Source organism: Labeo rohita, chromosome 8 (assembly GCF_022985175.1).
Source record: "Labeo rohita strain BAU-BD-2019 chromosome 8, IGBB_LRoh.1.0, whole genome shotgun sequence".
NCBI classification, from domain to species: domain Eukaryota; kingdom Metazoa; phylum Chordata; class Actinopteri; order Cypriniformes; family Cyprinidae; genus Labeo; species Labeo rohita.
Window position 1 is genome coordinate 10,664,477 of NC_066876.1, and position 14,856 is coordinate 10,679,332.

The 14,856-nt window shown below is 35.7% G+C and overlaps 1 protein-coding gene across 1 annotated transcript in view; it reads right to left on the bottom strand.

Moving 5' to 3' along the window:
* Positions 1 to 8,415: 8,415 nt before the first annotated feature.
* si:ch211-158d24.2 (multiple epidermal growth factor-like domains protein 9) overlaps positions 8,416 to 14,856 on the bottom strand; it is a 40,500-nt gene continuing 34,059 nt past the window's right edge. The window contains exons 5-6 of the mRNA XM_051118130.1: positions 14,287 to 14,556; positions 8,416 to 10,304 (exon numbers count right to left, since the gene is read on the bottom strand). Coding sequence (XP_050974087.1) covers positions 9,817 to 10,304; positions 14,287 to 14,556 — 758 coding nt within the window. The 3' untranslated portion in view covers positions 8,416 to 9,816. The remainder of the gene's footprint in view (positions 10,305 to 14,286; positions 14,557 to 14,856) is intronic.

Here is a 14,856-nt window from a genome sequence, read left to right on the forward strand (position 1 = left end):
GAGTAGTGCACAAACAAACGCATGCATCCACCCACCCACGCATACACGCACGCTCAGACGCACGGACGCATGCACGCATGCATGCACAAATATGTGTTTATATCTCACAATTCTGACTTAATTCTGACTTCTAAATGAAGTCACAGTTGCCTGTTATAAAGTCAGAATTGCGATATAAAAAAAAAGTCAGAATTGCGAGTTTGTGTCAAACAATTCTGAGAGAAAAAAAAAAAATCTGAGTTCAAAACCTTGCTTAAAATATGCTTAATACTGATTATAAACACAATTCATGTTGAATAAAAATATTGCATGACTAACACTGGGGATAATTTTTTACATGCTTTACTTATCCGGACAGTTTCTGCATAGCCACATAACCTTGGCCACAGAAGAATTTGTTTTTAAACAAGACACACCTTGATGATGATGCAGTCCTATTACTGGATCCAACAGCAATGTCGCAACACACAGGTGTGAGACACTGTTGCTTTTCTCTGTTACAGATCGTTTGATATGTACTGACTATACGTTTTTAACCAAAATGATCCATGTTGTTTTCAGAGTAGATCACAGCAGCATGCATCTATTATTTTAATATGCAAAACTGTTAGCTAATCATAGCAATGGACATTTGCGGCACACCTAAAAATCAAAAGCAAGTTGCAAAGAAGAGGGTCAGAGAATATTCTAAAAAAATTTTAAATGCAGCTCATGATCCCTTTAGGCCTGTCTGCATCGTATTACTCACCTCCTATGTGCAGAGATTAGTGGGAGGGGCTAAAGAGCCAGTGATGTAGAAATAGGTGTCAATCATGTGCTGATCTATTCTCACTCTATGACGTCATACTAAGACGAAATACAAAACAATATGTTTCAAAGGAAGCTCTTTTTACACTAATGAGGAACTGCTGAGTACTGAAACTGACGTGGATGCTTTCATAGTACAGTGACTTTCACTGAAAGCTGATTTCTCAATTCAGGATGTTTTTAAAGAATACTTTCCAGTAATGCACTACTAACAAGCATGTGAGATGATTAAAGTGATACTCTGCTTCACAAGCACCATTCAGTTTCATTACAATACTACAATACTCCAGCGAACATTATTAGAGCGTTTACCACACAACTTGCCCCAACTTGATATTTATAAACAGTACCCTTGTCCTCAGAACACATTATGTAGTTGACTCTTGACTTAATGTAACCCTGTGTTGTTTGAAATGTAAGTTATCTAAAATATTTATCAGCGTAAAGTATTTATGAAACACCAACGTAGCCACAGAAGCCACATTTAGTCTCGGTTAAAATCAGACCAAAAACACTGGCCAATCTGCTAGATGCATAAATAATTTCATATTAAATAATTACATTAAAATATTAAAACTTAACACATTTGAAACCTCTAATATTTTGCAGCAGCACAGAACATTTATACTCTGGAAGAAGATTGCAGAAAAATGGCACAGGAATGGCACAAGGCCAGGAATGATACACATTGCCTGGCATGTAGGTTTTAGGTATGTAGAACAGTGAAACAACTGTTGCAAAGTGAAAGTTCTGGGAAAACGTGTTGACATTATTGTAAACAACTTATTTGCAAAGCTCCAAAACTCTGGTGTCAAGTTGCCTTTGTTTTTTTTTGTTTTCCTCCTGTGCAGAAAAAAAAAAAAATAGTAGAAGAATTTTTGTGAGTAATGACATTTTCCCCTCCTTTCATTGGAAGCGTTTAGGGAAAATAAGGGAAATCACATTCTTACATTTCTCTAAAGCATTTTGACAAATTGTTTATTCTCTTTACTTTGTGAGGAATATTGTTTTTTGTAAGTTTGGATTAAAAAGTTCAGATAGGAGGTGAAGCCTGGATGTTATTTTTGCTTTGCCATTATGCATTTGATCCTGTTTCTTACTGGATATGTTTTTTATTAAACATTTTATACCTCATTTGTCTGTTGTCAGTTAAGTCCTCTCATTGGAAACAAAATATAAAAGTGCCTTGCTTTTTCTCTAATCTTGCAGTTATTTATTAAACATCTTCTGGTTTACTGTCTTTGACTTTTACTGTTTGGGCACGTGGATGTCATTACAGTGCTTGACATCTCAACCCAGTCTATTTAGGTAATGGAAGCTTACGAGCAATCTTGCATAAAGGAATGCTGCTTTTCAGCTTCCGTCGTTTTTTGTAGTTCAAAGTGTTCCTTATCATTCTTAGACAAAAAATATCCAAACATGAGGTAGGGCATTCTTGTTGCTGTCCATCAGGTCTGAAGGTAATTGATAGTTTCTATAACCTGCTGATATACACAGATCATTCACGCTCAGTTTTACACATTATTTTGAACAAAAGTGTTCCAGGTATTCATTGCAACTCTGATCATGGTGATAACTTTAACTGTTAAAATGACCCAAAAAATCCCCTTTACTGGATTCAGCAGAGTTATCCAAAACAGACACAATAAAAACATGTGGCTGTATCATTATCAAGGCCCTTTACTCATGGTTTATTGAAGTGATTCAATATGTTTAAATGTCAAAGATAGCCATGAATGATTTTTCTCAACTGCAGAGCTCCAACTGACTATGCATGATTGGAATATTTTTCTTGTCTTCACTAATCTTTTTCTATTTGTGACACAAATAATTGATTCAGTCTGTGTGAGTATGAAAAGTATCCAGGTTTTTTTTTTACAGTTTGTGCTTACAAGTTGATCAGAAATTTGCATGTTTCAAAAATCATTGTATATTCCACGAATGTTGCGAGAATGATCCAAAGAGCAAGAACATCTGATTGCCCAAGTATCACAGATTTGCTTATTTGATTAGTGACTTAGAAATTATGCAGCATTTTTGTATTTCCAGGTTTAAATGACTAGGTCATTGAATTATTCACATAATAGATTCATTATTTGTTCAATATTTGTTGCGAATCTCTGGCAGAACCAAACTGGCTGAAGTAAGTAACAATATTTGTCTAAAATGTGAGTTATTCAATATTAACTTAAAAAGCACCATCTCAGTGGTGCTGTTGGTCTGTTTCGTAATGAAGTTCCAAACGTAGTTTCGGGAGGAACCTAATCATTCAGTTCTGTCAATCATCATTACGAGCCTATATAAGCAGCTCTCATTGCACCGTCCCAGCGTCAGTTCTTCAGGCACCCCTTCACCTCCCTTTCTCCTAGGTAATATTGCAAGGGGGTTGAACTCGGCACTCAAGCCGAGCCTCAGGGTTCGAGCCTCCATTAAGGACAGCATGCCAAGTTTGTTTACCATTGCCCATCAGGACTGGATGGGAAGGCGAACTTGTGAATTGTATTTTGTAGCATTTTTGAAAGAAGTCTGATATGGGCAGCAAGGCTGCATGTGATTAATACAGCAAAAACATTAATATTTTTAAATATTATTACAGTTTTAAAAAGGGATTATCTATTGAATATATATATATATATATATATATATATATTACAATGTAATTTATTCCTGTGATAGCAAAGCTTAATTGTCTTGAAAACAGTTGCTTCTTAAGAATTTTTCTCCATATAGTGGACTTGGGGATCAGCAGGTTGAAAGTCCTAGTAAAAGGATCTGTCATTTTGTTAAAAAAAAATACAAATCTCTATACTTTTTAACCAAATAGTCATCTTGCACCGTTTCCTTTATGTCAACTTTCGTTTTTTTTGTTCCCTTGTTAATATCTAAGTTAACATTTACAACACTGTTCTGCGTGTGGATATAAGTGAATATGCAAATTCACTCTTTTGCCAGAAGGTGGCGCTTGAGGAACAGTTGAATTGTAGCCGTTACATAAAGTTAATTCTAAATTATTACAGGCATACGGAGGTAATATGAAAATGAAATGCCCTTTTACAGGTATGATTTAAACTCCATAAGTCACACAAAATATTCATTATTATATGAATATTCATATTCATTATTCATCATCACTTGGAATGTTGGCATAAATGTAGGCGATTTGTTTTTTTTTTTTAAACAACGTGCTCGCGTTTAATTATTCAAATCATAGCCGTTTAAAGTTTAATGATCACATTTAAGCAATAGGGCGATTCCTATTTTTCCATCCCCGGATTTTAAATTGAGGCTCTGAAGCAGCACCTTTGACAGAACAGTGATTTAATCGAAATCCTTCAGGTGACAAGGTACTGAACTCGCACTGTATGATGTTACAGAAAGTTGTCCGCCCTTACCAAAAAAAAAGTATACTTCAAGTTTATTTTATTAAGTATACTTAAGTAAAGTTCAAGTACATTTTTAAGTATACTTTATGTAGTAAGTATGCAAATATCAGCATACTAGTAGTATACTTTTCAGTGTACTACTTTAATACTCCTTGGGACTAAATTGGCCCACTTTCTAGTATATAAAAGTATACTTTTAATATACTTTAAGTATAACAGTAGTAAACTTTGAGTACACAACTAGTTTACATCTATGTTTTCAGTTTGTTCTGCAAGTATACTAAAAGTGAACTAATAGGTGTACTGATAGTTTACTAATTAAATACTTTTATGCATTTTTAGTACACTAAAAGTCTCAGTAAACTACTAGTTTAGTAGTTTTATACTGTGAGTATACTCATAAGTTTCCTTTAAGTGAACTTTATATCATACTTTAAGCATACTACTATGTCCCTATTTAGGTATTAATTTGTATATATTTTGTTATATGAATATCTGGACATACAAAACATCATGAATAACTTAGTCTAATATATAGACAACATCGTCTTTCTTTGTAAAGCATTTCACAAGATTAAGATATCCAGGAAATGGGTATAAGTACTTGAAAGTATCTAGGCCTCAAAACTAGATACACAAACCTCAAGAACAGTGGCAATCAGCAAATATTAAAAAGATGAGATCTTTACGTCACAGTACAACAAATAACTAACAATAATGACAAAACAACAAAAAAGTTTAAATTAAGTCAGCAAACAGCAAAACAATAATCCTATAACAGTAACTGGATAATTTATTCACGCTGCAATGCATGCTGGGAACTTACAAAGTATGAAATTCTTTGCTCAGACAACTGTGTTTGACTAGTTGGGACAACATTTGTGTAATTTTGTTGGTCTGACAAGGGTTTTTAGTTTTAAAAAAAATAGCATTTTTTAGTATTTGTTTCGTAAAATGGAATATATGTATTTGCTTTTTTTACAGTGTGGAAGCATCTGTTTCGGTTTCTTCTTCGCTTGTGTTTTGGAAATTTTGTGCAGAAGATGTGTAATAGCATCTCTCATGTATAACAATGAAAAAACGGATTCTCAGAGCGCAAGTATAGATCAAATATTTATATATATATATATATATGTATATATATGGTTTTGATGCTGTTTTATGTCTGACGATTGTGTTAGATTAGACGTGGAAGCATTTCGGTTTCTTCTTCACTTGTGTTTTGAAAATTAGTGCCCCTAGTGTATAACAATTAAAAACACGGATTCTCAGAGCACAAGTATAGCTCAAATACTTTTTCTAAGTATAAATCAAGTATACTTAAATGTATTTTTCTGATAAGTATATAAAGCACATTTCAGAGAAGTACATAAAAAGTAGACTTGAAAGTATACTTTCCTATTTTTTAGTTTAAAAGAAGTATACTAATAGCACACTTGAATAAACTTTTTCGTAAGGGCGGTCCAGTTCCTTTCACACAGTACTGTACAGTACTGTAGCCTAAATCGATGAAACACTTGGTGGAACATACCAACTATAAAAACTGTGTGGGGGGGAACCTAAACTGAACCATTCAATATAGGCTACTACAACCAGGGCGCCGCTGAAAATGAGTGTGTGTTTTCTTACAGAATGCTGTTGTCACTGCCGCAAACTCCCATATATAAAAAAAGTTATTACGTAGTTAAAACGTAATTTCCCTGCAGCCAGTGGGCCACCTTCCTAGTGTAGGCCCCTGGGCTCTCGTTAAAGTCCGTGCATTAATACTCCCATGTCCGCAATGCACTTCAAAGACTTCAGTCTGTTGTCCACCATTGAAGTTAACTATTATGGAGAAAAGTCTTTTAGTGTTTTCCTCAGAAATGTTTTCCTTTCTTTTTGACTGAAGAAAGAAAGACATAAACATCTTGAATTAAATTATTATGAAATTTTCTGGAAGTGAACTTTTTTAATGTGAGGATTGATTAGAAAAAGCATTCAAAAACAACATTTATTGAACTTTGTTGACACTTTTGATTTATGTAATATGTCATTGCTAAATGAAACCATTTGTTTCTTATGCCAAACAACAGCACAGTTGTGATAATTTGATGTTAAGTAATATATTGCATCTGGATATCACTGTCAGTTTACAGTATTTTTTTTATAGCCTCTGTTGGCTACTTAAGTGCACAAAAAGTGCTTGACAGGCCTGTAAAAGAAGTAATTTAAAAACTTTGCATGATTTACATTTTTCCTTTATACCAGAAAAAAATCCACACATTTGTAAAACAAACTTTTTGATCTTAATCATTTCATATCATTCACTCATTCCAGTATAATGATTCTAGACAGATGGCCGTCATCCAATAGCTTTTGGGTAAAAGAAAGGCTGGGTCAGAATTACTCTTGGCTGAGCTGGACAAAGTTACACCCTCAAGTAACAAAGGCTGTTTTGAAAACCAAAACTTCCAACTGGCTAATTTTATTCAGTTCATTGTAAATTCAGATGTCTTCTGATTAGCAGTTCTACAGTATTTTTTGAGCATGACTTACTGGGAAAGTACGGTGAAACCTAAACACATGGCTGCAGGCTGTTCCAGTTTGCAAGATAATTGATTCTGCTAATTTGATTAATTATGCAATTAAAATATTTAAGCGTGTCCAAAATTATTTTTTCCCCCAAATGGGAAACTTTAGATTTAAGGCCTGTTTACATCATGGACAAAAAAATGAAATGATAATTATAAAGATATCATTTTAATTAATCATCCTAAATTTAAATGATAACAAAGCAGAGCAGGGATACAATTGGAATCGCTTTCACACGCCTCCTCTTTCCTCTCTGTTGACTGTGATCTAATTCAAAGCAGAGGTGAAAGCCAAAAACCACAGAGAATACAAAAGCAACTGCACACTTTCGTGAGTATCCGCACACGACTAAAGACTGCAGATCTGATACGGATACCCTATCTAAAACTCACATCATTGGCTTAGCAGTTGCTGCGTCAGGCTCGTCGGGATGATGAAACAGAGCGATGTTTTGATAACACCACAGATTAGGTGAAACAAGTCTGCAACCAACTTAGAGTTGTCTGTCCACATTAAACTGAGAAAAAAAAAAAAGATTTTAAACTGATAGTTCATCAAAAAAAAAAAAAAATGCAATTCAGTCATGAATTTGTTGTTCCAAATCAATATGACTTATTTAATGTGGAACACGAAATGAGAAAAATGTTCTGAGAACTATTTATCCATATAATGAAAAAGGATTTTCTATGTATAAACAGACTTGTTTTGTGTTCCACAGAAGAAGAAAAAAAAGTCACAGGTTTGTAATGACATGATCTACATAATTTCCTTTTTGCTTTCCCGTTAACATTGAAAAAAGTCACACGCCCCCACAAGCAGTCTATCATCTCACTGAAGAATGTCCTTTGATTCAATAATCCTTTAATTTCAGTCATTTGACCACTCAGCAATGAGAAAATACAGTATTTTCCACCGACATCCCGTTGTATACTGTGAGTTATTAACATGTAACCTGACTAAATAAATTAGAAAGAAAATAAGAGGAGAAAATAAGACTTCCAACACATCTTTGAGGTTGTGCTCACAACTCGGTCTACAGAGTTTGCATTCGGTATGGTACACTGTACAATGCAGCATGAAGATTGAAAAACATCGATAAAATAAGACCACAGAGACAAACACAAATGATAAATAAATAGGAATTAACAAGACAAATTTGAATAGAAAAAGAAAAACACACACACACAGTAATTAAAACACCGGTCGTTTGTCCAAATCATCAAAATATCCTGAATCACATTTAAAAGAGTCCTTGCGGATAAATGGAGGAAAAAAAAAACAAACAAACACCGTGTCCATCGTCGTACCTTATAGGTTGCCAAAAACAGTCTTTCCACTTCACAAAGCACAAAGTCCTCTGAACACGCTCCTTCTGGGTCATTTTACGCATGGCTTTCATGTCTACAATATTGTGTCAAACGTTTGATCAGTTTTCGTGAAACTATGCAGCAGGATCAATCCAGTCTTTTTGTACATTCCTGTGTAGAATCCAGCTCTACACAGTTAGATCTGAAACTGTTCCCACACACAACACTGGCTCTCTCTCTCTCTCTCTCTCTCCCACTCACGCGGATACACATCCACCCACTCACGCATAAATACAATAAGGCTGAAACAGGTGCTAGTGGTACAGGTATGACTGTTATGTAGCATGTTCAGTTTGGTAACCTATCCATGACAGGAATCGTGTAAAGAGGAAATCGAAGCGAGACTGCATTCCAAAGAAATCCAGAGTCCCGCCATTGTATGAAATAGTATCTGTCAAAGACTCACACACACACGCACAAAGGACTTGAAACTGGCTGTCTTTGTTTCCTTTACAAAAGCATTGCAGAGTGAATAAACTCCTCCTGATTTCCACTGAAAACTGCAAAGCAAAAATGAACTTCCCAGGCGGCGCAGTCGGGACAGTCTGAAAACCTTGCGAGTTTTCTGTACAAACAGCAGTTTTGTGTGAAATTGTCTTGGCGTGTAGATCCAAACGTTTTTTAATTGCCTCTGAAATAGTGAATTCCTCAATTGAAGTTTAGCATCCCAAACACACACGGACTCATTTAAGAGCAAATGCATTCACATTTTAGCGTTTTTGTCTCCAAGGAGTAACATGTTAATGGCTTGTCTGGTATTTCCTCGAGTCATCGCTGAAATGTTGTACGTGAAAACACTTTGCATGAGGATATCACATAGGAAGCAATGGGGAGCTAAATAGTGCGTAGAATCAAATCATAAAGTTGGCTCCCTAGCTACCTTCTTTCAGTAATCATCAAAATTAACAGTTTGCTGAACCAAAATGAAAATTTGGTTCTTTACTCACCCTTAAATGAAATGTTCACTTCCAGAATTAAAATTTCTTTGTAATTTACTCACCCTCATGTCATCCGAGATGTTCGTGTCTTTCTTTCTTCAGTCACAAAGAAATTAGGCTTTTTGAACAAAACATTCCAGGATTTTTCTCCATATATTGGACTTCAATGGGGATCAATGGGTTGAAGGTCCAAATTGCATTTTTAATGCAGCTTCAAAGGGCTCTACACGATCCCAGCCAAGGAATATTCTGTCTACGTCACGCGTGACCTTTCCAACGTGATTACGTAATGCGTCGAGCTAGTGCAAGATGAACATTTGTGGTTTCATTTTTTAAAGAAAATGGACGATCGCTTTGCTAGATAAGACCCTTAATCCCCCGCTGGGATCGTGTAGAGCCGTTTGAAGCTGCATTGAAACTGCAGTTTGGACCTTCAACCCGTTGGCCACCACTAAAGTCCACTATATGGAGAAAAATCCTTGAATGTTTTCCTCAAAAACCTTAGTTTCTTTGCATCTGAAGACATAAAGACATCTTGGATGACATAGGCGTGAGTAAATTATCTGGAAATTTTAATTCAGGAGTGAACTAATCTTTTTTACTGACACTGACTTTAGTGTCTTCGGAATATCTTCTTCTATGTTCCACTAAAAAAACCGAAGTCAGGTTCGACATAAGAGCGAGTAAGCGATAACAGAATGTCCACTTTTGCCTGAACTTTTAAGAGAAGATACAATCGTACCGACGACTTCACGCTTTGTACATGTTGGCGGCAGTGGCGAGCGCTAACTGCCCATTGGCTGCGACCACACACGGCTCCTCCTCCAACAGTCCGTTGGGGTCAGCGTGCGGGATGCTGTCGTGGTAGCTGCTGAAGCTGATGTTGTCCTCCTTCAGCTCAATGGTCCAAAAGGGTGCGTTGAGTTTCCGATTGCGGTACTCGCGATACGTATACACGCCTCCGACGAAGCCCATGAGGAGAACGACTACCACGATGATGACGGCGAGGATGATGATGTTGAACTGCGTCCAGGACACCACTGTTAGGGCAGAGGCCGTGCTGTTGTGTCCTGAGGAGTCTCCTGTGCCGGACTGAAGGGTCGGTAGGCTTGGGTGGGTGGTAGAGGAGGAGGAGGAAGTAAGGAGATGGGAGGGAGGTGTAGAGGTTACAGAACTTGTAGATTTGGGGATTTCTGTAGTGGAGGTCTTGATTTCTTGAGTTGGGAGGATTCTCACAGCTGAGAGAGAGTCAATGATTAAAATGGTTAGTGTGTCAAAAGGACATAAATGAAAATAATTAACTTAGAGCAATTAGAACAAGTATTTAATCACAAATCTGCCAATAAACCAAACTAAAGTGGGATTAGAATTGCGTCAATGTGTAAAGTTCATCAACTGATATAAGGTCAATTGATAAGCAGCCCTACAGACGGCATTAGTGTCATTTTTGTCAAACGTTCCAATTAAAATCAACGTTTTTCATAACTGTGCAGGCCTTGAATGTGACTTTTGTGAAAAACATTCTAAAATCATTTAAATTGACAATACAATTTATGTGTCTTGAGTATATCCAGTGGAAAAGGCACAACAGTTGCACAGCAGTACGTATATACAGTTGAGGTCAAAAGTTTACATACACCTTGCAGAATCTGCTAAATGTAAATTATTTTACCAAAATAAAAGGGATGTTATTTTTTATTTAGTACTGACCTGAAGAAGATATTTCACATAAAAGACATTTACATGTAGTCCATAAGAGAAAATAGTAGTTGAATTTATAAAAATAACATACACTTGATTCTTAATACTGTGCTGTTACCTGAATGATCCACAGCTGTGGGTTTTTTAGTGGTAGTTTAGAGATAGACTCTCCTGAACAGTTAAACTGCCCACTGTTCTTCAGAAAAATCCTTCAGGTCCCACAGATTCTTTGGTTTTTCAGCATTTTTGTGTATTTGAACCCTTTCCAACAATCACTGTATGATTTTGAGATCCATCTTTTCACACTGAGGACAACTGAGAGACTCATATGCAACTATTACAGAAGATTCAAACACTCACTGATGCTTCAGAAGGAAACACGATGCATTAACAGCCAGGGTGTAAAATTTGAACAGAATTAAGATGTGTACATTTTTCTTATTTTGCCTAAATATATATTTTAGTATTAGTACTGCCCTTTAGAAGCTACAGAAGATACTTACATGTTTCCCAGAAGACAAAAAAAGGTAAATTTAGCCTGATCTTCACATTCAAAAAGTTTTCACCCCCCAGCTCTTAATGCTTCATGCTTCCTTCTGAAGCACCAGTGAGCGTTTGAACCTTCTGTAATAGTTGCAGAAGAGTCCCTCAGTTCAAATACATAAAAATGTTGAAAAAAGGTTTGTGACATCTGAAGGATTTTTCTGAAGAACAGCGGGCAGTTTAACTGTTCAGCACAAACAAGGGAACAACATCACTAAAAAAACACAACACAGCTGTGGATCATTCAGGCATCACAGAATCAAGTGTATCAGAATCAAGTGTATGTAAACTATTATTTTCTCTTGTGGACTATATGTAAACGTCTTTTATGTGAATTATCTTATTCAGGTCAGTACTAAATAAAAAAATAACATGCATTTTGTATGATCCCACTTATTTTGGTAAAATAAAAAATAAAAAAAAATTGCAAGGTATATGTAAACTTTTGACCTCAACTGTATATATCAGGGGTGTTTCCTCCAAGAAGGCAGGGGAAACAGTTTCTCTTTAAAATATTGGATGAGAAAAAAAAAAACTGTAGTACAAAATATAAACAATGGCAATATTAAGAAATCTAACATTAAAAAGTGTATAAATCACTCGTTTTTCTAGAGAAATATTGTCCAACAGTGACACCAGCAGGTAAAGTTAGGAGGTCTCTCTTGCCTCCCCTGAGCCCATTGAGTTTTAACAGACACCCTAAAGCGTGCAGTGAGTTTGTTGGGGGGTACTTGAGAATGAATGGGGGGAAGTCACAGGAGAAGAGGCAATGCCTCCATTGCGATATGATTGAATATGACTGGTTTTGATCAACTGTGATTGAAACATTCGATTGAAAAAAAATGAAAAATTGATGACCTCCTCATTTCAAAACACCTCCGCACACCACTGATACATCAATGGATGTGTTATGAATATCTGAGTATGAAACAATGCTGACGTTACATTTTTGTTAATATGTAGATCTGTGTTTTTCTCATAGATTCTCATCCTTTGGACAGCAAAGTATGCAGGTGTTGACTATAAACAAAATGATCCATTCAATTTTTGTTTAAACATAAAAAAAAGGAAATTGCTCTGTGATGTGGCTGTTTGTATGATGAAAATATGGATAAAAATAAAACTATTTTTCCATACTCTGTTATTAGGTCAATTTCCTATTTTGTAATTACTTATTGCATTATGTGACTCACAAAGTACATTTCAAAATAGGCTAAATTTAAAGAAATTTTTTTTTTAAAAAGGCACCCCAACGGGAAGCAGACAAGACACGTCCAGCACGTCAAGTTTCTCACCCCACTATTAATCACATCTGTAATATTTGACATGGAGCTACTATGAACTTTGTTCATATTTTCAGTCCTGTGGTGTGACACCTCCACATGACGGAAAGCATTAATGCATTAACAAACTTTACAAATTAGTGTGGATTCAGCACATGGGAGTCTAACTGTTCAAATCTGTCCAAAGAGTTAAAGAAAAATGCAAATATACTTTAAACTTTGTCATCCATACGTCCATGTCCAATTGTCATCTACCCTAAAGTTACTTTAATGTTACAGACATTGTCATATGCATAGACTTCCCACACAGGAAGTCTCTACTGACCGTAAACAGCTGCCCCCACAAGGATCCTTGTCCTAAGTTAAGGTAAAAGTGCAAACAGTATAATAAAATCATTAAAAATTATCCAGACTACAAAGCTTGCATTCAATATTCATGACTCATGTGATGGGATCCTAGCAACCACTTCAGTGACAAATGTACTCGCATACCGACGTTATGAGTTACTGATAAAAAATGCAGTGACACATGCTCTTTCATCAGTGGGACTGACAGACTCAATAACCACCTGATAAATATTGCACATAAAACAGCAAACACTTTCTAAAATCGTCCAGATATGCAGTTTCGAGGAATCTGCCTGCACGTTTTTACCACTCTGCCTGAAACTGTGCTAAATACCACTTTTGAGGAAGAACAAATCACGGGATTTACAAGCAACTGCAAGTTTCATGATATCATATGAGTGTCTGTTAAAAATAATTGGTAATTTTAGATGGACAGAAACTACGGTCGGTGTATCACGTCAAGTACGTCATCAGTACAACATGTCAGGGAATGTTTGTATCTACACTAAAATACAAAAATAATAGGATTAATAAAAACATGTTTACTTTTTTAAAAATATGGTAGCATTATTAATTATTATAATATTATTACATTTTAAAATAACTGTTTTATATTTAAATGTATTTTAAAATGTAATTTATTCCTGTGATGCAAAGCTTAATTTTCAGCATCATTACTTCAGTCTTTGGTGTAAAATGAGCCTTCAGAAATCATTCTAATATGCTGATAATTCTAATATCTAAAAATACATTAAAATATAAAAATGTTAAATTGTAATCATATTTCACAGTATTACTATTTTTACTATATGTGACCCTGGACCACAAAACCAGTCATAAGGGTCCATTTTTTTTTAAATTGAGAATTATACATCATCAGTGGAATAAATAAGCTTTTTGCTGATGTATGATTTGTTAGGATAGGACAATTTTTGGATTAAATACAACTAATCCAAGGGTGCAAAAAAAAAAAAAAAAAAAAATTATTGGGAAAGTCGCTTTTAAAGTTGTCCAAATGAAGTTCTTAGCAATGCATATTACTGATAAAAAATTAAGCTTTAATATATTTATGGTAGGAAATTTACAAAATAGCTTTATTGAACATAATTTTTACTTAATATCCTAATGATTTTTGGCATAAAAAAAATTAGAATTTTGGCCCATACAATGTATTTTTGGCTATTGCTACAAATGTTCCCATGCTACTTAACACATATTTAAATACAAATAAGCGCAGTCTTGGTAAGCATAAGATATGCTCAAAAACAAAAACAAAAAAAATCTAAATCATTCCAAACTTCTAACCAGTAGTGTATGTTCCATCAGTGCTTATACACACTTGTACCTCTCAGGGTGCAGTTGTGGTAGCGGACGTCCCCCATGTATCCTGGAGCGCAGATCTCACAGTGTGCTCCCGCTGTGTGGTTGACGCAGCGGTGGCAGTGGCCAGTCTCAGGGTGGCAGATTTGTGGCATGGAGCGAGGGTCCGCATTCCCGTTACAGTCGCAGGGCACGCAGGCGCCTGCCGATTTAAATAATCCGTCCGCGCACATGTTGCATGTCGGGCCGGAGAAGCCAGGCTTGCATTCGTCACATACAGGTCGTCCACTGGAATCTGTAAATGCAATCGAACAGACCTGAGTTACATAATGACACACATGTGCAAATATAGCAAATAAGGGATTTGTAGTTTATTTTATCTAGCATTACAATTATACTGCAGTCTCGTCATGCATGCTGGACTCATTTTAATGTACAGTGGGCCTAAAAGGTATTTAGATAGTTGTACCTCACTTAAAAGAGTTTGAAAGTCTTTACATAATGCAACAAAATCCATAATCTGTCAGACACCATTGTGAAGTTGAAGGGAAATGACTTGCAGTCTATTCACAGTTTTTACAGTTTAGTCATGGTT